The 24540-nt window shown below is 46.6% G+C and overlaps 1 protein-coding gene across 8 annotated transcripts in view; it reads right to left on the bottom strand.

Moving 5' to 3' along the window:
* Positions 1–24540, bottom strand: part of Rbp6 (RNA-binding protein 6) — a 1275347-nt gene that overhangs the window by 1192841 nt on the left and 57966 nt on the right. The window contains exon 3 of one of the 8 annotated variants that reach the window (XM_071679106.1): positions 5249–5330. The exons of the other annotated variants lie outside the window; for them this stretch is intronic. Within the exon in view, the coding sequence (XP_071535207.1) occupies positions 5249–5330 (82 nt within the window). The remainder of the gene's footprint in view (positions 1–5248; positions 5331–24540) is intronic. 8 annotated transcript variants of the gene reach the window in all.

The following is a 24540-nucleotide window of genomic DNA, read 5'->3' as shown; positions in this document are numbered from 1 at the left end:
TATTGCCGGGAACACCTGCACTGATTAATGGCTCAAGCCAACGTCTGAGGGGTGTGGAGATCAGCGAGAGATAGTCAAGAAAGAGATGGGGAGAAGGTGAGTGTGAGGTGGAGGAGCTGAAAGAGGAAATGAAGGGGTGGGGTGTGGTGGGGGGGATGATACCATGGGGGACGAAAGGAAGGGGAAGAATGGGAAATAAAGAAGGTGTTGTGAGGCCAGGCGATGGGGAGACAGAGGGTAAGACACATAAGAACGGAGTAACAATGAAGCTCTTGGAGGGCAAGACAAGGAATCTCACAACACAAGGAACATGCTGTTGCACTCGTCATAAAACTATACTCATAATTGCTGCTGCCGTCGGTCCACAGTCAGCCCAGCTGTTCATCCTCCTCATGGGTTTGGGTTTGGTTGATAAGATGGGACCTGGATTAGGCTAGGGTATATATTATATACATGTGTACGGAGCGTTAATGAGACGGTCTTAATTAGGGAATTCAGTCGCCCGTGTCGTCTCAGCGAACATAAGTAAAAAAGATATGCAAATAACTGAGTTACGGTCGACAATCATCAGTTATTCGTTACCGTCCTAAGGAATACACTATAAACAATCTTCTGAGACTCGTTTTGAACAGTAGCTATTATAGCAGCAGCAGCTGAAGTACAAGTAACCCTTGGAGCCCCATGAGCAGCGCATGTAGCAGTGGTAAGTAATAGCGTTGAGGCAGTAAAAGTGTCCTTCCAGAAACAGCAGTACTCAGTACCCAGACTATGTCATGAACATGTACATACACCACACCAGCAACAGGTACAAGGGGCGGCTGACACCATCAACAAGTCACACCAGCTGAAGTATGAGGGGTGGCTGGCAAAATCAACGAGCCACACCAGCTGAAGTATGGGGGGCGGCTGGCAAAATCAACGAGCCACACCAGCTGAAGTATGAGGGGTGGCTGGCAAAATCAACAAGCCACACCAGTAAGTATGAGAGGGTGGGTGGCTGGCACCATCAACAAGCCACACCACTACAAGTATGAGAGGGGGTGGCTAGCACCATCGACCACGGCATTACTCGCAACTTGAAACAACCCTCCCCCCACCAAGCTATAAGCCTGGCCATACTCCAGTAAAATATAGAGGGAACTCCTCCTAAAATAACCATCTTCCACATCACATTGTTGCCTCAGAACAACACCCACCACCTCGCTAAATAACACGCGCCCCGACAACAGCGCGCCAACCCACATGGCCCCATACGACCCGAAATTCTGGACACTCCCTGTGGGTGATTCAACTCTACGAGATCCCCCACCATAGATCCCCCTCCCCCCTCTCTGTATAGGGAACCAAGCGGAAGTATAGACAAAGCGGCAAAGCGGCCACGGTACTTGAAAGGATCGGTTCAAGTGTTCCCCAGATGGCAATAAATTCTTGTGTGTAAGGCAGCGCATTACACGCTACAGCAGCCGGCATTAGGCATTAATTATACAACCCACACCAGGAAAGCGGCCAAGAAGAATGGCCCGGGAATTAGTGGACAGGTGGTCAGCTCTATACGCCCATCAATTTGCCACATGAAAACACAGGCGTGAGCGAGGCCCGGCGTAAGTGTCAGTGTGGCCGTGGCGTGGAGCGGCCGGCCCTGAGAATTCCTCCTCTCCTCCAGCATTAATAAATGACGCAGCATTCATAATTCTCGGTGGACCACACACCACGATCAATGACACGCTTGAATCATCATGTATCACAACGCCTTCAAGACTCTGTGCACCCAACATACGTACATAAGACTACTTTCACACATACACATATATTAGACACTATACATGCGCATTTTATGTATATATATGTACATAATTTCCATAATACGACTAAACATTGACACTTGTCTTACACGTACATGTATGAATCATATCTTTACACACACACACACACACACACACACACACACACACACACACACACATACGAATGACTGAGGCGACCACATCTTGGGGATTAACTCGCGTATAATCTGGCGCAGGTGGAACATGCACGTCTATTGTCAGGCACATAAGTATTAGCACAGCAATCAAGCTAATAACTACACAACATTTCTCTTGTCAGAAAACACACGAGGATATTATCTAGCAAAACAACTACTCTTAATGAAGGGAGCACACATCGCCAACTTAGAGAGACGAAGTAACAGAAAGCAGTTCGATGACTCGAAACACAATATGCATATTATAAATGATGAAAATAATGTGTACTGAAAAGCTTACACGAAAAATATTTAGAAATGTTGAAACAAAAGATCTTCCCGCCACTCATTCCGATCCTAGAAGGTAAATAATCCGTGTTTCACCAAGATAATATCCGTGTTATTCCCTAATGAAGGCAGCCTTCAAGCAAGAACAGCCATGCGCTACCTGTGTCAGAACAAAGAAAAATAATTTTGCAAATGAGTCTGCGAGTTGGGGGAATGGGGGGGTGGGGGGAAGAGGGGGGAGAGAAGCTGAACCTGACGTCAGCATGACGTCACGCACATGGCAGCTGACAACCGCAACATTCTATTATAGGTGTCTAGATTTATGCTTTTGTGCGCTTGACTTGCTCTGGCCTAAGACATCCACCGAACCGCATCAAGGCCATAATTCACCCAGGGGTAGAGGGGGGGAGTTGAGGGAAGGGTAAGTTATCTACTTTCCAACATTAAAGCTCCCATCTCCTTAACTCTCACTTCTTTGAACACTAAGGATCCCATTCCCTTCTTTCTGATCGCCAATACGGATTTCACAGTGATAGGTCCAGTAACTGATGGGTTCCTCAAATGTGATTCTCCTTTGGCCCTCCACTTTCTGAGACTTTTGGTAAAACGTTTGTCGAAGCCCTCGACATCTCCCATGGAATTTAAGTGGGTGTGACCCCTAAGTTTTTGCTTTGTAAACTCCTTCCTTTACTTTTTCTGATGCCCTCGGTTCCCTTATAAGCAGTGTCCTCTCTGGCCATCCCATTGCAGTAATCGTTGATGAAGCGACTTCACCACCTGATCCTACCAAAGAATGGTGTTCCTCAAGGTTCTCACTTCCCACCTACTCCCTTTCTTCCCTCTTCTGTTTCTAACCCTATTCATTCTTATTGTGATGATTCCTCAGGACACACCAACTCATTTTCCCATTTTCCCTTCCCTCCTTGTCATAATCGTTCTCTTTATCGCACTGAACGTATTCCCCCTCTCAATACGGACCTGTGCAACATCTCAGAATGAGGAAGCAGTAATCCAGGTACATTACCATTTGAAACCCTAATCCCCAGGTAAGGCCAACGCCTCCACCCACACCACCTTCTAAATAAGCAAAACACATCCATGGCCATCACCACAAACAAACCAATTACCATCATCATCATCATCATCATCATCATCGGCACAATTACCATTAGTGTTCAACACACTGGTCTTGGTGCACGTCCCTGAACTGGTCTCTCCAGTCACACCACGTTAGTATAAGGTTAACGTTTCCCTCCCAACATAACTCAACCACGGTCAGGTCTAAGCCTATATATGGGCCTAGGGTAAGATATGCGTCTCCAGCATACAACGTTTTGAACGTATACTGAGGCCCATTACATGCTGCTTCAAAAAGGATTCGGTGCTTCGCACATATATTTCGATTGTTTCAGTCATACAATAACCTCAACAAATTAGCAGCACCTGGATGAACTCTGACCTTTCGCCAAATCAAGATACATGGGGCCAACCGTACCATACCATACCATCACTCGACCAAATCAGGTCAGGGACAGCAAAATCGCCACGAGACGAAAAACATCACCAACCTGACCCAGGGAACAAGTACTCCCTGTCTTCTCATCACCAAGGACACGCCTAACCTTCCACTTTCCACGCCTCAACGAACCCCACTTTCGTCAGTGTAATACTTCCAAATGAATCCACAGCTCTTGGTCTGGAATTCGAGTAACGATGACTGTAATTACGAGTACAATAATTACGGCTTTTGCTTGTTGAATGAGGACAACCTTTGTTGATTTTGTGTGGAATCGATACAGCAACAAGCATATTTTCGTCCTTACAACCAGTGCGGGGGTGCGGGGGGGAGGTCATTAACTATCACAGTGCCACAACGTCAAGACGTTTACTTAATCATTCACTCCTTACGATGGGTTATCCTTGGGTTATACATAAGTGCATGACTCAATCATTCTCACTGAAGTATTCTTACAAGTGCTCTTTCTGGGACGCCACTCGAAAAAAAAAAATATAAAGTTTCTTGCTGCAAATATACTACGAAAATAATCATGCTGGACTTGTTGTATGTAATATGTGTGTGTGTATATATATATATATATATATATATATATATATATATATATATATATATATATATATATATATATATATATATATAAAGTTGTGTGCCAGTACAGCATTTCTTAAAGCTATGTATGTTAACACACATGAAGCAACGCTGGGGCTTAAGAAACACAGCTCAACCGGTCTCTTATCATTACAGCTGACAATACATATGCAAATTCTTGGCGAAGATCTTGGCGACAATGATTGTGTGTTGGAAGGGGAGGACCTCCATGCTCCTGTGTATTGTTGGGTTATTAGACTGTATGTATTTCTTGTTTACATGCAGCCGTGGTCCGGCTTCCCACAGTGTTAATACGTGTACTAACGTCGCCTCGTAAAAATCAAGTATTCTAAACTGCAAGTTATGACACCGGGCTGACCAGTCCACAGGCTGTGCACTGTGTGACATCATTGAAGCACGACTTCTTTCCTACTTCTTAACACTGTCTGCACGTCGTCTTTCTCGAGCTTCAGTTTTACACACACACACACACACACACACACAGCCACCTTGAATATATATAAAAGGATAATTTCTGACATCTGCAGCGATAACAGCTGTGTATAATAGTTAAAATTCCCATTACTAACAATAAAAAAAGATCAATCCCATGCATGATGGATGTATATACTCTCTCTCTCTCTCTCTCTCTCTCTCTCTCTCTCTCTCTCTCTCTCTCTCTCTCTCTCTCTCTCTCTCTCTCTCTCGCTCGCTCTACACTGAAGGAAGAGAAAAGCAAAACAGAGAGAAACCTAACCCAGCAATACCCATTTCCTGAGTTCGGTTCAGCCAGACACTAATTACTTACACACACACACACACACACACACACACACACACACACACACACACACACACACACACACACACACAAAGACACATATAAGACTAACCTGGAGCGTCGCGTGGTTGGGTCCTTCATCACCATCACTTCATTAATATCACCGAACTTGCTGAAATACTCCCTCAGGCCCTCTGGAAGTAAGCGAGAAATAGTCATTAGCGCTTAGGTATGGCGGAGATGAAGGGAAATTATTGCCGGGAACACCTGCACTGATTAATGGCTCAAGCCAACGTCTGAGGGGTGTGGAGATCAGCGAGAGATAGTCAAGAAAGAGATGGGGAGAAGGTGAGTATGAGGTGGAGGAGCTGAAAGAGGAAATGAAGGGGTGGGGTGTGGTGGGGGGGGGATGATACCATGGGGGACGAAAGGAAGGAGAAGAATGGGAAATAAAGAAGGGGTTGTGAGGCCAGGCGATGGGGAGACAGAGGGTAAGACACATAAGAACGGAGTAACAATGAAGCTCTTGGAGGGCAAGACAAGGAATCTCACAACACAAGGAACATGCTGTTGCACTCGTCATAAAACTATACTCATAATTGCTGCTGCCGTCGGTCCACAGTCAGCCCAGCTGTTCATCCTCCTCATGGGTTTGGGTTTGGTTGATAAGATGGGACCTGGATTAGGCTAGGGTATATATTATATACATGTGTACGGAGCGTTAATGAGACGGTCTTAATTAGGGAATTCAGTCGCCCGTGTCGTCTCAGCGAACATAAGTAAAAAAGATATGCAAATAACTGAGTTACGGTCGACAATCATCAGTTATTCGTTACCGTCCTAAGGAATACACTATAAACAATCTTCTGAGACTCGTTTTGAACAGTAGCTATTATAGCAGCAGCAGCTGAAGTACAAGTAACCCTTGGAGCCCCATGAGCAGCGCATGTAGCAGTGGTAAGTAATAGCGTTGAGGCAGTAAAAGTGTCCTTCCAGAAACAGCAGTACTCAGTACCCAGACTATGTCATGAACATGTACATACACCACACCAGCAACAGGTACAAGGGGCGGCTGACACCATCAACAAGTCACACCAGCTGAAGTATGAGGGGTGGCTGGCAAAATCAACGAGCCACACCAGCTGAAGTATGGGGGGCGGCTGGCAAAATCAACGAGCCACACCAGCTGAAGTATGAGGGGTGGCTGGCAAAATCAACAAGCCACACCAGTAAGTATGAGAGGGTGGGTGGCTGGCACCATCAACAAGCCACACCACTACAAGTATGAGAGGGGGTGGCTAGCACCATCGACCACGGCATTACTCGCAACTTGAAACAACCCTCCCCCCACCAAGCTATAAGCCTGGCCATACTCCAGTAAAATATAGAGGGAACTCCTCCTAAAATAACCATCTTCCACATCACATTGTTGCCTCAGAACAACACCCACCACCTCGCTAAATAACACGCGCCCCGACAACAGCGCGCCAACCCACATGGCCCCATACGACCCGAAATTCTGGACACTCCCTGTGGGTGATTCAACTCTACGAGATCCCCCACCATAGATCCCCCTCCCCCCTCTCTGTATAGGGAACCAAGCGGAAGTATAGACAAAGCGGCAAAGCGGCCACGGTACTTGAAAGGATCGGTTCAAGTGTTCCCCAGATGGCAATAAATTCTTGTGTGTAAGGCAGCGCATTACACGCTACAGCAGCCGGCATTAGGCATTAATTATACAACCCACACCAGGAGAGCGGCCAAGAAGAATGGCCCGGGAATTAGTGGACAGGTGGTCAGCTCTATACGCCCATCAATTTGCCACATGAAAACACAGGCGTGAGCGAGGCCCGGCGTAAGTGTCAGTGTGGCCGTGGCGTGGAGCGGCCGGCCCTGAGAATTCCTCCTCTCCTCCAGCATTAATAAATGACGCAGCATTCATAATTCTCGGTGGACCACACACCACGATCAATGACACGCTTGAATCATCATGTATCACAACGCCTTCAAGACTCTGTGCACCCAACATACGTACATAAGACTACTTTCACACATACACATATAGTAGACACTATACATGCGCATTTTATGTATATATATGTACATAATTTCCATAATACGACTAAACATTGACACTTGTCTTACACGTACATGTATGAATCATATCTTTACACACACACACACACACACACACACACACACACACACACACACACATGCAGGCAAAGATGATTAATACGTAAATACACGAGACACGATGACCAAATCGTTGCCGTCGCAGTCAACAGATGGCATAGGTGATGTTAGTCCGTCTGGCACCAAAGTCTGCCTCCAGCATATCCCACTGAACACTGTGAACAACACAGATCAGTCGGTGTCTGAGACGCGAACCAACAGACAATGGAACAACATGACTGGGGGAGCCCGGAGGAGCTTGTGACGCAGCCAAACAGAGAGACAGACAGACAGAGACTGTGGCAGACAAGTAGGGGGATAGTAACATGGATGGAAAAACAAACAGACGAACACCTATGGTAAATTGGCAATATCCTAGAAAACTTTGAGAGGAATGAATCAATTATCTCAGCATGTAATATCTTTTCTTAAAACAAATGCAAAGAAAAGCTTTGGCACATTTGAATACGATTTACTCCTTAGAAAATACGATTTACTCAATAAACACGTCAGTCTAACATCAAGCAGGAGGGAGGAATGGACACAAAGATTCATTAAGGATTTACAAATATAAAAGATGTAATGATAAACACAAATGCACCTCACACATAAAGGATAGAGTCATTGAGCTACACGAAATAAACAGACAGACACACACACACACACACACACACACACACACACACACACAGGAATGTATACACGCATGACCAAGTAAAACTCTGGGTTCTCTTATTACATGTAAACCGCACAAACGTTTCTTCACCGAACTCTTGTGCACGACGGTACGATGCTTGGGCACGACGGTACGATGCTTCAGCACGTCAGTACGATCCTTGAGCACGACGGTGCGATCCTTGAGCATGTCGGTACGATCCTTGAGCACAGTAGGATCCTTGAGAACGACGGTACGATCCTTAAGCAGAAAGTACGATGCTTGAGCACGCCGGTACGATCCTTGTGCACGACGGTACGATCCTTGAACACAGTAAGATCCTTGAGAACGACAGTACGATCCTTGAATACGACGGTACGATCCTTGAGCACGATTGCAAGATCCTTGAGCACGACAGTACGATCCTTAAGCACGACAGTACGACCCTTGAGAATGGTGGTACATCCTTTGAGCACGGGGATAAGATCCTTGAGCACGATGGTCCAATATTTGCATAATATAGCCTGGCCTTTGACCTGATCCTTAAGGTTTGAGTCGGGCTGAATCCATCCAACATTCAACACTATTTTCTTGACTAGGATGTCTCGTGGATCGTTCAGATCAAGCGAGCTTTAGTGAAATCGGTTTCTAGTGCAATGAATATTGAGATTAGACGGTAGCAGAATAAAAAGAAATACAGGCGCAAGGTTAAGATGACTCAAACGCACTGCTACTTAAACCATAGTAAAGTTAGGAGCAAGTTTATGAACGACTACGATTCTCAGCTAGTCTAAGTTTTAGTTGGACTATGAGAGCTTTTTCAATACACACGAGATTTTATGCTGGTTTAAGGTTTGTGTTAAATCATGTGTTACTCTATGACTAACTGACGGTCACTGCTAGTTTAAAGCTAACTGGAATAAAGCACCCCCATCAAATTCTATTGAGGCTATTTCTATGTTACGTATTATCAAGGCATCGGTACTACGTAGGTACCATTTCTATGGCGCAGCTGAGTAAGTAACTTAACAGCGTTTGGGAATCAGATAGGCACATGGCTTAGAGGGCATAAGATTAGCTTCTACCTTCAGCCTTCCTAAGATAAGATAAGGCAATTCGTAAGGATGAGATAAGCACGTCACACTGTACTGTCCACTGGTCGACTGATAACGGAAGCCCCGGAGACACTAACACAAGAAGAATGTCAGTCACTCGTTTTTAAGACAGCTTAGGGGGAAAAAAAAGATGATGAAACACCTCGAAAAATCATGATCATATCGTCAATCGTGGTGTTATCGGTGTTATCGGCGAGTTCCGAATACCGGCAAGCCTTCAATAATCCAGTCTAGACACCCCCCACCCCCCCTTCTCCTGAATATTGCCACGCCTTAAATATTACAAGGCCTTAAATATCGGCCAAACCCGATTATCGGCAAAAATTCACAATGCTATCCATTTGTAATGTCCATAGCACTGGTGTCCACTGCACACCTCACAATGCTATCCATTTCTGATGTCCATGGCGCTGGTGTCCACTGCACACCTCACAATGCTATCCATTTCTGATGTCCATGGCACTGGTGTCCACTGCACACCCATTTCCGAATCAGGATCTGCTGATGTGTTATGGCGAAGCCACATAAAAAGGTCAGTGCAGTTTAACTGGAACATCAGAACGTTCTAATGGGTGAAGGTCAAACAGCTAGTCCCAGCAACCATAACGGAACACACACACACACGACAAAATTCCCCATCACTCCTATACTCAACTCAGGAGAATATGGTCTCAATTTGCTCCCAAAGCTGGACCAAAATGCAAGGGTTAAGATCCTTAACTACGACTTTAGTCTATGTATGGGAACATATGCACAAGAAGCGATAAATCGGTAGAGACACACATAAATGACACGTAGTTGTCTATGACCCAAAGTTGACACACAGACATCCGTCCGAGAGGGTACTACAGCGGTCATTTCTATGCCTCATTGTAAATACAAATGTTGTAGGGAGATGTGTGTGTGTGTGTGTGTGTGTGTGTGTGTGTGTGTGTGTGTGTGTGTGTGACTGAGTACGTCGGCTTACGATTTCCAGTACGACGACGTTTAACCCTTGAGTACAATTACTCAAAACTGGCATAAAAAAAACGGTAGGCACACAAGCGACAACAGATTCCTGACGTAGTAAGCAATGACTATGATAAGCGGGAAAACAGATCCATGAACGGCAAACAGAGAATAACACTCAGGCTTAACGTCCATTACCATCCATAATACTCGCCACAACGGCAAACAGATACTACTACAAACAGGCTCGAAGTACAGTGCCGTTAACAATAATATTCGCCACCGAAGTCTAAACACGGCAACGGTTATAATCAACAGTAGCTGGATCAACGGAGAGGCCCTCACGTGAACGGCTGAGAGGAAAGAGGATACAGTCGGGCGTTCTGTCTAGGCGACGTTGGAGGAGCCGCCGCCGCTCCCGGGGCGCACCCGAACTGGAACCGACTGAGGCTGGTGGCCGAATATTTTCTCTCATTTGCGAGCGAGATCGAAAAACAAAATCTCTCTCTCTCTCTCTCTCTCTCTCTCTCTCTCTCTCTCTCTCTCTCTCTCTCTCTCTCTCTCTCTCTCTCTCTCAATTTTACCAAATGGAGCCATCCGCCTTTCAGAAGATAGCGCTCCTGTATATCACCTTCGACGAGAAAAAAAACACACCATATTCTGTTGTCCCCCCCCCCCAAACACCCCACCCAGGTGACACCGGGGCAAACTCACCGCTGCTGTGTTGTGAGCCAGCGAGATAGAGCATACCGAGCCTAATGGACGGCTGTTACAAGGGGTGTTCCTCTGTGAGGCCCAGAGGACGGAGGGTGGAGTGCCGACCTCTCGGTCAAATCTGGCCCCATAAACATGCCATACAGCCTTCCACCATCGCTAAAATGCCCATAAATAAAATGCCGACTTTTACAGGTTCGGGAATGAAAAAAGAGAGAACACGAGGGGCCAAGAAGGGGGGTTAAATGAGTTCCTCAATAATATAGAAAGACAAATATGACCATGGGGAAAATTATGAAAATATCTTATTACAATATCCACGTCTGCATCACTGAATCGCCGCCTGATTTCCTCCTCAGCATTCTCGGGTTACGTTAGTCTGCGACGTAAGGCTGCTTGCTCCACACCCCGTCTGCTTCGTAAGGCAACAGCAGTGCCCAAGTTCTTGAAGTATTCCTCTGATATGTTTTGTTTGCGCGTGCAATACGTCTATGTATGAGCGTATGCGCATACATAAGGCATATCCACGTATGTTCGTCTGTGTGTAGGATGCGAGTTATGCATTCTCACGAATGTGTGTGTGTGTGTGTGTGTGTGTGTGTGTGTGTGTGTGTGTGTGTGTGTGTGTGTGTGTGTGTGTGTGTCTTTTTTACACACTTATGCTGCATATGTGCAAGCAAGCACTGAGCACCTCCAGACATATGCATGAGCACCTGGGAGGAATAGTGGCGTGAGCGTGTCGAATGGAGGAGGGCACCATGTGTACATGCCTTCCCCTGGGAGCGTCTGTTTATTTCCCTGGGCGACCAGCCAGTCCCGTCCCCCGAGTGACTGCCCCGGCTGAGGCCACACCGGAGGTAGACGCCTCCGTGGAGGGTTAAGAGGTGAGGGAGAGATGTGGAGGCCGGTCTATGAGCACTAAAGGGGGTGGGAGGTCAGGGGGATGGGTGGAGGCAGATCTGAAGGTACAGAATGAGAGGTGGAGGCCGCAAGGGGGATGGATTGGAGGTCGGTCTAAAAGTACAGGAAGACGGAGGAGGCCGAGGGTAGGTAGAGGTATTACAGTGAAGGGCAGACCAAAGGGAAAGGCCACAGCAGAGGTTAAGGATGAAGGTCAGGAATGAAGTGTGGGGTCCTGGCCTGGAGGCAGAGGCCATAGCGGAGGTAAAAGTTAAAAGCCAAGGCTTGGTCAGCGAGGTGGACATGCAGGTCAAGGGCATGGGCCAGGGTAATGGGGGGGTAGGGGGAAGGTCTGAGAGTGCAGGCGGGCTTGAGGATGAGGCCGGGAGACATGCAGGTTAAGGGGCACAAGCCAGAGTGGTTGCTAGGGGTAAATACCAAGGTGGAGAACACAGACGGTCGGTCGTTAGCTCGACGTTCGGATGGGGGTACACCAGAGGGAGGGAGGGAGGTCACGGAGGGCTGCGGATATCAAGGCGCAGATACTGACGAAAGTGAAGACTGAGGACGCACTACAGAACCCAAGTTTTATATGTATAACGAGAACATCTTCATGGTCTGATATGGAAAGAAACTGGCTTTATCTTAAGCCCAAAAAATTACAAAAAAAAATATTCTTCTGCTATCGTAACGAAACTGATGTTAAACGTTACCAACATTAACTGAAATAACATATGATGCGTATACTAGTCTAATGAGGCTATTCACACACGACACAAGGCAATACATGTTTTCCAATAACGGGTCATTACACGCAGCTCCTCTGAAAGCAAAATCTAAAATGCTTAAACTACTACGTTAAAGCATAAGTTACAACAACTGGGTAAAAATAACACATTCGAATAATACGATTTGCTGCTCTTTTAAAGTTCTGGGAACGAAATATGACAGTCATCCAACTAAGGTGTTTTCCAAAGAACTGGAGTTTCTCTTCATCATTCGACGGAGGTTTCCATGCAACGAACCTGTTAAATGTGTGTGTGTGTGTGTGTGTGTGTGTGTGTGTGTGTGTGTGTGTGTGTGAGTGTGTGTGTGGGTGTGTGTGTGCGTGTGTGTGTGTGTGTGTGTGTGTGTGTGTGTGTGTGTGTGTGTGTGTGTGTGTGTGTGTGTGTGTAGGTCGCCCATAGCTCCCTGAACAGGCCTTTCCAACCAAGAGACCTAGGTTAATGTCACACTAACACATACACTAACTCACGCTCAGGACTTCAACTAACCCATGAGTGGCACTTAAAAGCCTAAATCACAACAGGGAACCTTAAACGCTTACCTACTCGACTCCATCACTTGGTGAAGATGGATGGCGCCCCGGAGGAGGGGGATTGGGGAAGAGGTTCAGCGAGGAGGAGGAGAGAAAAGAATACGGCGGGATGTGGTGTGTGACGCACACAGGACGGGTCCGGTGTGATTATACGGACGGAAGATGACGGACGCCGAACGAGCCAGGCAGTTGTGACTGGACGGCGACGGACACACGACGGGGGTACGGTATGCTGTGGGTGGGGAGCGACGGGAGGAGACGGTCGTGGACGAGAGGTGTGCGACGGTGTTTGAGGGATGGAGGCTGACAGTTATGAGGGTTGTGGAATGTTAAGCGACAAAAGGAAGAGGAGGAGGAGGAGGAGTGGTGGGACAGAACGGGCGGGGTCCTGCAGATTGTGAACGTGATGGGATGGATACAGTAGGGAATGGGACGACTCCTGGGCCTCGCGTTCCGGGAGATACGACCTTACGAAGCTGGTGGTCGGGTAAATCCGGGTGTCCGGCGCCGTATTAGCTGTCGAGGGTAATACTCCGAAACCCGTGGCCCCGACCACCTTGATGGAAAATGCCACGCGTCTCCTTTTTCACTTCCTCCCTCCCTCTCCTCTCCTCTCCTCCGCCTTTCATCCATCCATCTGTCCCGCCGCCGCTGCTCCGGGCATGGAGGGCTTAGGTGAGAGCGAGCCTCCCACTCGGGATGAGGTAAGGGAAGATAACGGAGGAGGAAGGAGCGACGGTGTCAAGGAGGCTGGGGAACGGTGGAGTAAGACGAGATAGGGGAGTCAGGGGGGCTATAAACCTATGGAAAGGGAAGAGAAAACGAGAGAGAGAGACAGTGAAAGTAGGTAAAGAAAACGGAGAGTAGGAGGAGGGGCTGAAGAAAGGTTACGAAAAGGGATAAGGGGAGCAAGAAACCAGAGGAATGCGAAGCAGGAAAGATCAAATTGCGTTGCCGTCTTGCCCTCGGGTGCTCTTACGTTATGATTCTTCGATCTACCCTTTTATATCAACATTTAACGGTACCTGTCCTTATCTAATGCTGTTACCCATCTATCTATACAACAGCGGACCTGTATCAAACCCCTACTCATGATTCAGATCACTGCCGAGTTAGGGTGAAAATTTGGAAAGTGTCACTGTTAGAGAGAGAGAGAGAGAGAGAGAGAGAGAGAGAGAGAGAGAGAGAGAGAGAGAGAGAGAGAGGAAAGTGCCTCGTCAGAGAACAGGAAAAAATCTGACAAGAGCCGAGTTAGGAGAAAAATAACATAATCAGGATATTCCCAAGGAAAAAAAAATGCTGATCGAATGAAGATTCTGAGAGACCTAGTCCGTCTTATTTTATACCGTGAGGTCACACTTGGTTCACGGCGACGGGCGACGCGTCGTGCTAACCACTCGCTATATATCCCCGCCTCTTAATCATTAGTGGCAGGAGTGTATAAGGCACGGATAGGAACACGGCAGCGGCATCACCCGAGCGCACACACCGGGTCTTAATGCTCGCGGCCGGGCCGTCCGTCCCTCCCTCTGTCGGTAAATCTCTCGCTGGTACGAGCGTCATCTCCGCCGCCGACAACCGCACATCAACAACCTTGCACACGACGAGATCACAACCTGCACACGACGAGATCACAATCTGCACACAAAGAGATCACAACCTGCACACTACCGAGATCACAACCTGCACACTACCGAGATCACAACCTGCACACGACGAGATCAAAATCTGCACACAAAGAGATCACAACCTGCACACTACCGAGATCACAACCTGAAAACGACGAGATTACAATCTGCACACTACGAGATCACAACCTGCACACGACGAGATCCCATGGGGGGTCAAAGCCTCTCTCCCGTGTTTACTATCTTCGGCATGACAGTACAACCCTTGGGTATGGATGGCGTGACCTTCTTATTGACCTGACCCCTTGTTAAAGGTCAAGACAAACATCTTGCTGTCTGTTACAAACAAGGGGTTGCATCTTCGTGATGTGTTCAGGGGTTGTGAAGTCATATTCACGGGGTTAAACAACAACCCAAGAGGGCATTCTTTAAAACATTTTCATTTTTTTTTTCTACCTGCTGCAACACCTCCAGCCGACAATCTTCCGTGATCGACATCATTAAATTACTGGGAAAAAAAAGAGGGGGGAACCGTATAACACGAACACTGATGGGAGATAATAATAGCTCACGATCGTGTTCGGCTGGCCGCTCTACATGCTATACACCGTAGCAATGGTTAGGTGCTCTATACCTCTACACGCTATACTGTACGGCAAGCGGCTCGGTGCTGTACTAGTTAGGCAATATGGCAGCTGTAGCTAGCTAGGTTCCTGGCTATAATATTGTTTAAAAGTTGTAGGAGTGCAGCGAGTGTCATTAATCGGTGTGTGTATGTGCAGTCACAGGTTCAATGTAAGCGGGTGTGGGGTGTAGACAAGTGCAAGTGTACGTGCTTGTGAGGTGTCAATACGTGTGAGGTGCAGACATGGGGGAGTCACTGTGTGGGGTGTAGATTTGTTTGGGATAGAAGCATGCATGGGGTATGAACGTGAGGAGTGATAGTGGGTGTAGGATGCTGGGGAGTGTAGGAGGTGTAAGTGTGTACGGGTTGCAAGAATGCCTGAGGCGTTAGAGGGTGCAGAGTGTAAGCGCATATCAGGTACAGGTGTGTGTGTGTGTGTGTGTGTGTGTGTGTGTGTGTGTGTGTGTGTGTGCGTGCGTGCGTGCGCGCGCGCGGTTGCATTGAAGAGAACATACCTGTGAGTTTGTCATGGGTTTGTGTCATGAAAGACAGTGTATGTACCTGACATTAAACAAACGTCAGGAGTCTATTCCGTGCACTGTATACTAATGACGTTATAACCTCCTTCATGCAAACAAGGGCAGTCTGAGACGTCGGCACCACCTGGGGGTAGAAAGCCAGGCAAGTGTACGTCAGCGTGTTCCGTGGGGTGAGGGGCGGTGTGGAAGGAGGAGACTGGCCGCCCGTCACGACGGCAGCCATGAGCCACACAAACACACACCAGTTGACAAAAGATCCTCAAGGTCTCAGGGGAACACAGCCAGCCAGACAACAATGGGAGTCCTTCTATAACAGGCCCTGCCGTGACACCAGCACCCCGATCTTGTCACACACTCAACCCCTAGCACAGCAGTCATCACTCCACACCACTCCACTCTGACGTACGCAATACCACAATTCCCCACTCCTCTCTCTCTCTCTCTCTCTCTCTCTCTCTCTCTCTCTCTCTCTCTCTTCTCTCTCTCTCCCAGTCTGCTGCCCACCCGTGGGTAGAGTCGACACAGGGGCAGGCTGGGAGCAGCATGCGGGCGTTAGTTCAAAGAGCAAAAACAGATTGACAGCAACCTGCCTCCACCTGGCGCAGCGCAGCCAGGCTACCAGGGGGGAACCTAAGGGGTGGGGGGATGGGATGCCGCCCCCGTGACCGAGAAGGGGAGTGATGGAGGAGGGCCAATGATGGCGACGAGGAAGGGAGGAGGAGGAGGAGGGAGAGTGTTTGATGGAGTCAGGCAGGGAAGAGGCACGAAAGAAGACACAGTAATTCAAAACAAGGGGGAGACAGGGTAGTGGTGGCGGTGAAGATGGTGGTGGTGGAGGTAAGGGAAGGGGGTGGAGACTGAGGAGAAGTATGGGAGGGTGATGATGTCAGCATGGGTGGTGGCCGGGAGGGGTATGCCAGGGAGAGAGAGAGAGAGAGAGAGAGAGAGAGAGAGAGAGAGAGAGAGAGAGAGAGAGAGAGAGAGAGAGAGAGAGAGGGGCATGAAGGAAAATGTTAAAGTCGCGTGTTAAATGACTCTATCATACATGTACATTTCATAATGTATAATGTTACATGTCCAGTATATCACACAAAGTATACCCAGTGACACACACACACACACACACACACACACACACACACACACACTTACATATATATATATATATATATATATATATATATATATATATATATATATATATATATATATATATATATATATATATATATAATTACATAGCTTTTCCGGGCTCCACCTGCCTGAAGTAAAACTGCGAGTGGAAAGTCACTTCCGGCGAGGCTGTGCATCGTCTGATGACGACAGGGAGTACAATCTCGCCAAAGAGCTTCCCACTCTAAAGGACTCCATCATTCCTCTCCTACTGACGGCAGCGCAGCCTTGGAGCTGCAGGAGCTCCTGGAAAAGGATTCCTGGAGTAACACCAGGACTCTTTCAAGAATGAAGTTCTGGGGTAATTGTACTAATGATAATAATTACAATGATTAACATATACAATCACGCAGATTAACTCATTCATTCTAATGCAAGCGAGTCCCAGTGACTAATGATATAAGACTCTCAAGTTCGGGGGGAAAAAAAAATCACCACAGACACACACACACACACACCAAATGAACAGTGCACTGACACATGTACAGACAAACACACACACGTCCACTTAAACACAACAACGTTCACACAGGCATAAAAATGCTTCAGTGTATAAACTTGTGAAGGCTCGCCGCGAATTTACCACAACGTCAGAGAGCAGCAATTAAATCATTATCACAACCGGAGAGAGAAAAGCACGAGCAATATTCTTTGCTCTTCTCTTACTCTTTCTTTTTCGCCTAAACGTAACCTCTGCCGTTTTCTGGCAAACCTCCCCGTTTTCTTGCGTTTCTTGTCTGTTAAACTAAACTATTATGATAGCGAATTTAAACATCAACGTAATAATATTCATATCATGTCAGTCCATGGCACAACCATGCACGTTATATGAAAAAAAAAAAAAAGGCATCAACACGTCTGTACCGTATTTCATATCGAGTTCAACAACCTTCATGAAATATGTGTGAAATATGTGAAATATATCTGTCATGCTTACACATTATGTACACGTCTTTTTTTTCCTGTCTTTGCCTAACTCTCTATCAATGCCAGAGTAAAAGCGCGCGCATGCTTACGTTGCAACGGAGCCTGCCAGGGAAGCCCTTTAAAAAAAAAAAAAAAATACGCAGGCCATCAAGAGAAAACGATGGTAGCATGTTCTTGTTTGTGTCGTCGAGCTGGTCTGGTCTGATCTGTGGTGTGGTGGTATGGTGTGGTGTATTTTGGTGTGGTGTGGTGCTGTGTGGTGTGGTGTGGTGTGGTGTGGTCCACTGGAACAAGTCTCCCGGCCCACCCCAGGCTGGAGGGGTCTCGTGGATGTTTTACCTGTGTGTCTGTCTGTCTGCCGCTCTCCTGTGTTTACATCGGCTGCACCGCCCCGCCCTGCCTGTCTCACTTCCTCTCTCAATGGTCTGCCATGCCGGCCAACTGGGTGATCCAGCGCTCTCTTTCTATTTCAGCTTTCTCTCTCTCTCTCTCTCTCTCTCTCTCTCTCTCTCTCTCTCTCTCTCTCTCTCTCTCTCTCTCTCTCTCTCAAGTATCAGCCCCTTTCCCCGTGTAATCCCGCACCTTCGTTGTTGTCCTCTCTCTCTCTCTCTCTCTCTCTCTCTCTCTCTCTCTCTCTCTCTCTCTCTCTCTCTCTCTCTCTCTCAAGTATCAGCCCCTTTCCCCGTGTAATCCCGCATCTTCGTTGTTGTCCTCTCTCTCTCTCTCTCTCTCTCTCTCTCTCTCTCTCTCTCTCTCTCTCTCTCTCTCTCTCCCTGTTCATGTTGGCCGCGTCTTCCAAAAAATCATGGCCGCGCCGAACTCCTGCTATACAAACAATGGGAGAACTTTGAGAAATAAATCACCCCCGCTAAATCTACTGTTGCTCTCACTCGAAGATTTACAGCTCAGAGCTAGAATGGCTCCAGTCCAATCAAGCTGTCAAGGTAAAACGAACCCAAGACCGGGATATCTTAGAAGATCACCCGAGGGCTCAACCAATCCACGCAATCCCACCCATCCCCCCCCCCCCGCCCTCCACCCCTAACCTCGCCCCCATCACGACCGTAGGGCAACCATCACGGGCGTGTGGTCATTTGCGGAGCCCTAATGGTCGAGGGCATACATTGGCGGATGGAGTATTTTCATCACCGGGTCATTTTTTTTTCTTTTTTTTTTTCACGCGGAGGGGGGTGGGGGAGGAGGGAGGGGGGAAGGGGTTGGGGGCACGGCGGCGTCATGAATAAACGATAAAAAAAAAAAATTACTGTTCTCGGTATTGGGGGTCTCGTCCGCTCGACAAACCCACGCATAGTTAGCCGCTGACACATTGAAAAGTCTCGACCATTTCGAAGTCTCAAAATACAAAACGCGGACCATTTGTCTTTGTGCTTTCAAGGTAGCGCTATGAATCTCTTGTTAAGATACTGGGCGGGTACAGTGTGTGTGTGTGTGTGTGTGTGTGTCAACTCCTTGTTTTATTGTTAATGTTGGATACGTAGACGGTTTCTACTCGCGCATTCCTTCAGCAACGATTCTCTTTTGTTTCCTTGTTTGTTTGTTTTCTTCCTTCCTACGCCCTCACATCTTTCTATCACCTTTCTCTCTATTCTTATACAATCATCTCTCCATCCCGCACTCCTATATCTACTTTACCATTTTACGCACTCTCTCCCATCCCACTATTTCCTGCTATATCATCCTACAAGCAAACAAACAAACAAACAAAAAATAAATAAAAAAAACAGCACCAGCATGAGAACATTTAATGAGGCTTTCACTCAAATCACAAGACGTTACGGAATTTTACATTATCTTACCTAAAAACAAATCATTCCCATTAAGTCCGCCTCAAAACATGGCTTTCTCTGTCACGAGGGAGTTGTTCAAGCAACACGCACTGACACACACTACAAACAAGGCATTCTTAGCCCTGGCCTGGCACCCCTCCACACACACACACACACACACACACTGCCTCACCCGCCAACTCCCGTATCCACAGCATGAAACACCACAACACATAATTGCTGACACAACCACGAGTGGAGCCGCTAATCAGCACCAGCTCTTCATAATTAATGAACAGTGAATTATATATATATATATATATATATATATATATATATATATATATATATATATATATATATATATATATATATATACACACACCAAAGTTACTTTATTTCTGAAATAAAGGCAATTTATAACCACAACCGCCGACAAACATACCATCCGTCCTCCATTATGTTACAGCAACCTACAACTACCTACCCTAAGAGCGCTCTATCACGCCACATGGAAATAGAACCACCAAACATATCTCCAACCTCCACATAATACCACATCTAATATCACGGTACAACCACAAAAATAATACCAATACACAACACCACATCACAGCCGCCAACCCCCCACACCTTTTACCACACCATATCAACGCATTAGACCAACACACCTTCACCACAATGTCACGATACCGGTCCACACTCCCTATACCCAGAAGTACCTGCCATGTAAAAGGGAAACATGATTTCGTTTTTTTTTCTTTCTTTTGCCACAAAAAAGGTGCAACGTCACTGAGCGCCCCGACCCCCATCCTGGGGGACCTGTTATCAGCCAGAGATCTGCCACAACACAACATGTAAAGTGGTAAACAAATTGATCAGCCAACACGACCCTTGGGTATAATGACCTGAACCTTACAGATCAAGCACACACACACACACACATATAAATATATATATATATATATATATATATATATATATATATATATATATATATATATATATGTGTGTGTGTGTGTGTGTGTGTGTGTGTGTGTGTGTGTGTGTGTGTGTGTGTGTGTGTATGTATATCTATAACATTTTCTCTGGTAACATCCTTAAGGTTTTCATGTAAATCATTTATCATATCTTCACCACAGTCCACTTCAGCCTCCAGCCGGCCTCATGCCAAACTTCCAACACGTTTATAAAGATATGTGATAAAAGAAAATGATGAAGAATGGAGGCGCCCAGGCAACACCTGTGAAAGACACTCTTCTTGCCATGCTATTCTATGAAAATCTGACAGTACGGACCTCTGTTCAATGTTCTGTCAACACAGAAAATCCAAAAAGGCTGGCATTAAAAACACTTATTATCCATGTAGCGAAACACAAGACAGTAATATAGTAAAAGTTATATTTCTTTCTATCTGGGATTTATTCTAAACATCAAACTGTCAATTTTAGAGAATGGAGACCACTAAGGACTCGACATCATCTCTCCCCAGGAGTAAGGAACACAGGCTGATGTGAGACGAAGAAAAACTCAAGGTGGCGCAGGTTTTATTTAGCTTTTTGATTTAAAACATTTACTGTCTAGATATTACATAGACAAAACATTTCAGTGAGTGGATCAGCGAAGTGCACCTACCTAGGGGTAGTGGGAGGCGAGTACAGAGCGTCCAGCGGGTACAATACATGGACTTAGGAGGGTGAGAGGTGTTTGTGTGGTCAGAATCCTAAATATTTCAAGAGCACCGTTATCAACAAACTGAGAGGCTACCAAGAATGTTACAGAAGTACCTCCCCGCCGGTTTCTGGTTCTGAGAAGGGCACTTCCATCCACCCGACTCATTACCTCCATACTGGACCGTCTGCCACACGCTACCACGACTCCTTTCAACGACACCCACATACACTATCACCACACACCACGTCTGATTTCATGTTCACTCCACCGTACAACATATCCCACATCAATAGACAAACTCATCACCATACATCACACAGCTGCACATCCTACCACCACACACAACATCCATCAAATTTGATCATAATACCACATCACTGGACATTTCACTACCGCACATCACACAGATGACTACTACACCCTACCACCAGAAAACAATACTTTCACACGCCACAAATTTACATCACTATGCATGCCTTAACCACACACACTATACCCCAACATACCACACAGCCTACCCAACAGCCACTACCCACACCACCATCACCACACAACCCAACACCACACATATACAAACATCAGCACACACTCAACACCTTTACACACAACACCACACAACCAACCGAACACACACACACACACACACACACACACACACACACACACACACACACACACACACACAACAGCACACACTTAACACTTAACGCTACCAGGACCTCAGCACACAGGTCCTGGTGAGCTACCACGGCACTAACCAGACCACACACGCGGCTCGGTGGATCCTCGGGATTTTTGGAATTCGTGAGTGAGCTGTGTGGCGCGTACGACGCTTACTGTTGTGACGGGAAAGCTAGCCGCCTTGTTCACACTCACCTCCCCTCACACCTCCCCCCCCCCCCTCGACTCTCATCCCATTCCCTGTTGTCATCCACTTCCTGTTGTTCCCCACTCCCTGTTGTCAGGCCGACTCCTGCTCTGACCTCCGATCCGTTGCCACCCAACTCCCGTCACCCCACTCCCTCTCCTCCTCCATCACCCACTCCCTCCATCCCTTTCCCTCCACTCCATCTCTGTTCTCCTTTCAGTTGCCTCCTCATTAAGAACGTCTTTTGTTTTCTTGCCGTTTCCAGGAGCAAAAAGAAGTCCAGAGAAGCCTAGTGTGTGCATCTTTTCTTTCACCTAGCAGAAAAAAAAAGAAAAAAAAAAAAAAAAAAAATATATATATATATATATATATATATATATATATATATATATATATATATATATATATATATCAATGGACTCCGTTTACTCGAGGTTACATCGCGAGTGAAAAGTCACCTTGGGCGAGGCTGCATCGCTGGGAGTATAGCCTCGTCAAAGAAATTCTCACTCCAAAGGAGTCCATCATTTTCCTGCAGACGGATGTAGCGCAACCTTGACATACAGGAGCTCCTGGATAAAGGGGTCCTAGAGTGATTCCAGAACCACTTCAAGGTAGGAGTCCAGAGAAATTGTAGACACTATGGAGAGAGAGAGAGAGAGAGAGAGAGAGAGAGAGAGAGAGAGAGAGAGAGAGAGAGAGAGTATATGAACTTCAATTAAATATCAAGATTAGTACGATAGGTGGTGAACTTCACACTACCACTCACTTTTACGAACCATCGACGAGGGAAGGTAACTCCGGGGAGCACAGCTGCGGATCCAACTCAACCAATGATTACACCACTGAGCAGTGTCATCCTCCCTTACCCCCCCAACCCCCCCACGTTTCTATCACCCCGGGAAACACGGCAGAGAACACGGCAGGTACGTACGTAACCTGGCCCACCAGGAAATACGGCAGAACACGGCATAGGGCCGTAACCTGACCTTCCTGGAAATACGGCAGAACACGGCAATACGTCAGCAATCTGACCCTCATGGGCATACAGCACAACATGGCAATACGTCAGTAACATGACCCTCCTGGAAATACGGCAGAACATCGCCGTGCGTCCGTAACCTGACCCTCCAGCGGAGGAGACATGGGGGGGAAGAGGGAGGGGGGAAACCCACACAGCAAACATGGTCGCAGGCAAGCCACACCTCCCCCGACCCTCAGGGTGTCTTGTCCCTCACATTCTTCACATACTTTCCACCCTCCTGTCCCAATATTTTCCACATTAGTTTTTCGGCGGTGTAAAATGATCTCATTCCCCAAGGGGTGCAAAAAAAAAATAAAAAAAAAAGGTTGAAGGAAAAAAAAAAAGTGGGAAGGCTCCGTAAGGATTCTGTTTCCCACACGCTGATTAACTTGTTTCACGGAGGAAAAAATGTCGAAGACTTGGCAGGGTCTTGGGGGTGTTTTCCCGACTCCACAAGGTAAATAAAACGAGAGGTGTTGATGTGATGTATGCAGACTAGGGGTGTTTGTGCGTGTCTGTGTGTTTGTCGGTGAGTTCGTGTGCCTGCCTGTCTCCTTTCGTGTGCGTGAGAGTATTTTCGTGCGTGTTCACGGTCCCTGGAGTCCAACTATCCTTTACAGTGAGTATATGAAAGCGCGTATCTAAATACCTCCATGTATAGGCTGGTGTATATCAACACCAGGCTGGATCTACTCCAACGTGCATGTGTAATCGCCTATGCTTGACGGGGAAGGAGTCTGACGCTGGGTGGGGCCAATTCTCCTTAACATTATCTTCGTGACGTCTTATACAACTGAATGCTGTCTGCCTTAACCACGTCCTCAAAAGTATTTCCTTCCATTCATCCACCGATCCTACACTACAAAATAACTTCTTTACATCTTTCCATCCTACACTACAAAATTATTTCTTTACATCTTTCCACCCTACACTACAAAATTATTTCTTTACATATTTCTATCCTACACTACAAAATTACTTCTTTACATCTTTCCAAAGAAATTTCTGACTTAAATTTCGTCTCATGGCCTCCAATTCTGTCTTCACATATTTCGAGGAACTGTTCGCTGGTAACGTCATCAAACAGGTTTAAACACTTAAGGGTTGTGATCACGTCATCCCTTACTCTTCCTTCTAAGGGCATGGTGTGTCTGTGCATAATCTAAGGGAATGGTGTGTCTGTGCATAATAATAATAATAATAATAATAATAATAATAATAATAATAATAATAATAATAATAACAATAATAATAACAGAGTTTATTAGATTCTGGGAAAAAGCTGGAAATGTAGTGGAAAACTGGAATGATGAGAGCGGAGGTTAAAATAGAGG

Source organism: Panulirus ornatus, chromosome 29 (assembly GCF_036320965.1).
Source record: "Panulirus ornatus isolate Po-2019 chromosome 29, ASM3632096v1, whole genome shotgun sequence".
NCBI lineage: Eukaryota > Metazoa > Arthropoda > Malacostraca > Decapoda > Palinuridae > Panulirus > Panulirus ornatus.
Note: the sequence above shows the minus strand (reverse complement) of the source record. Positions and strands in the feature narration are given on the sequence as shown.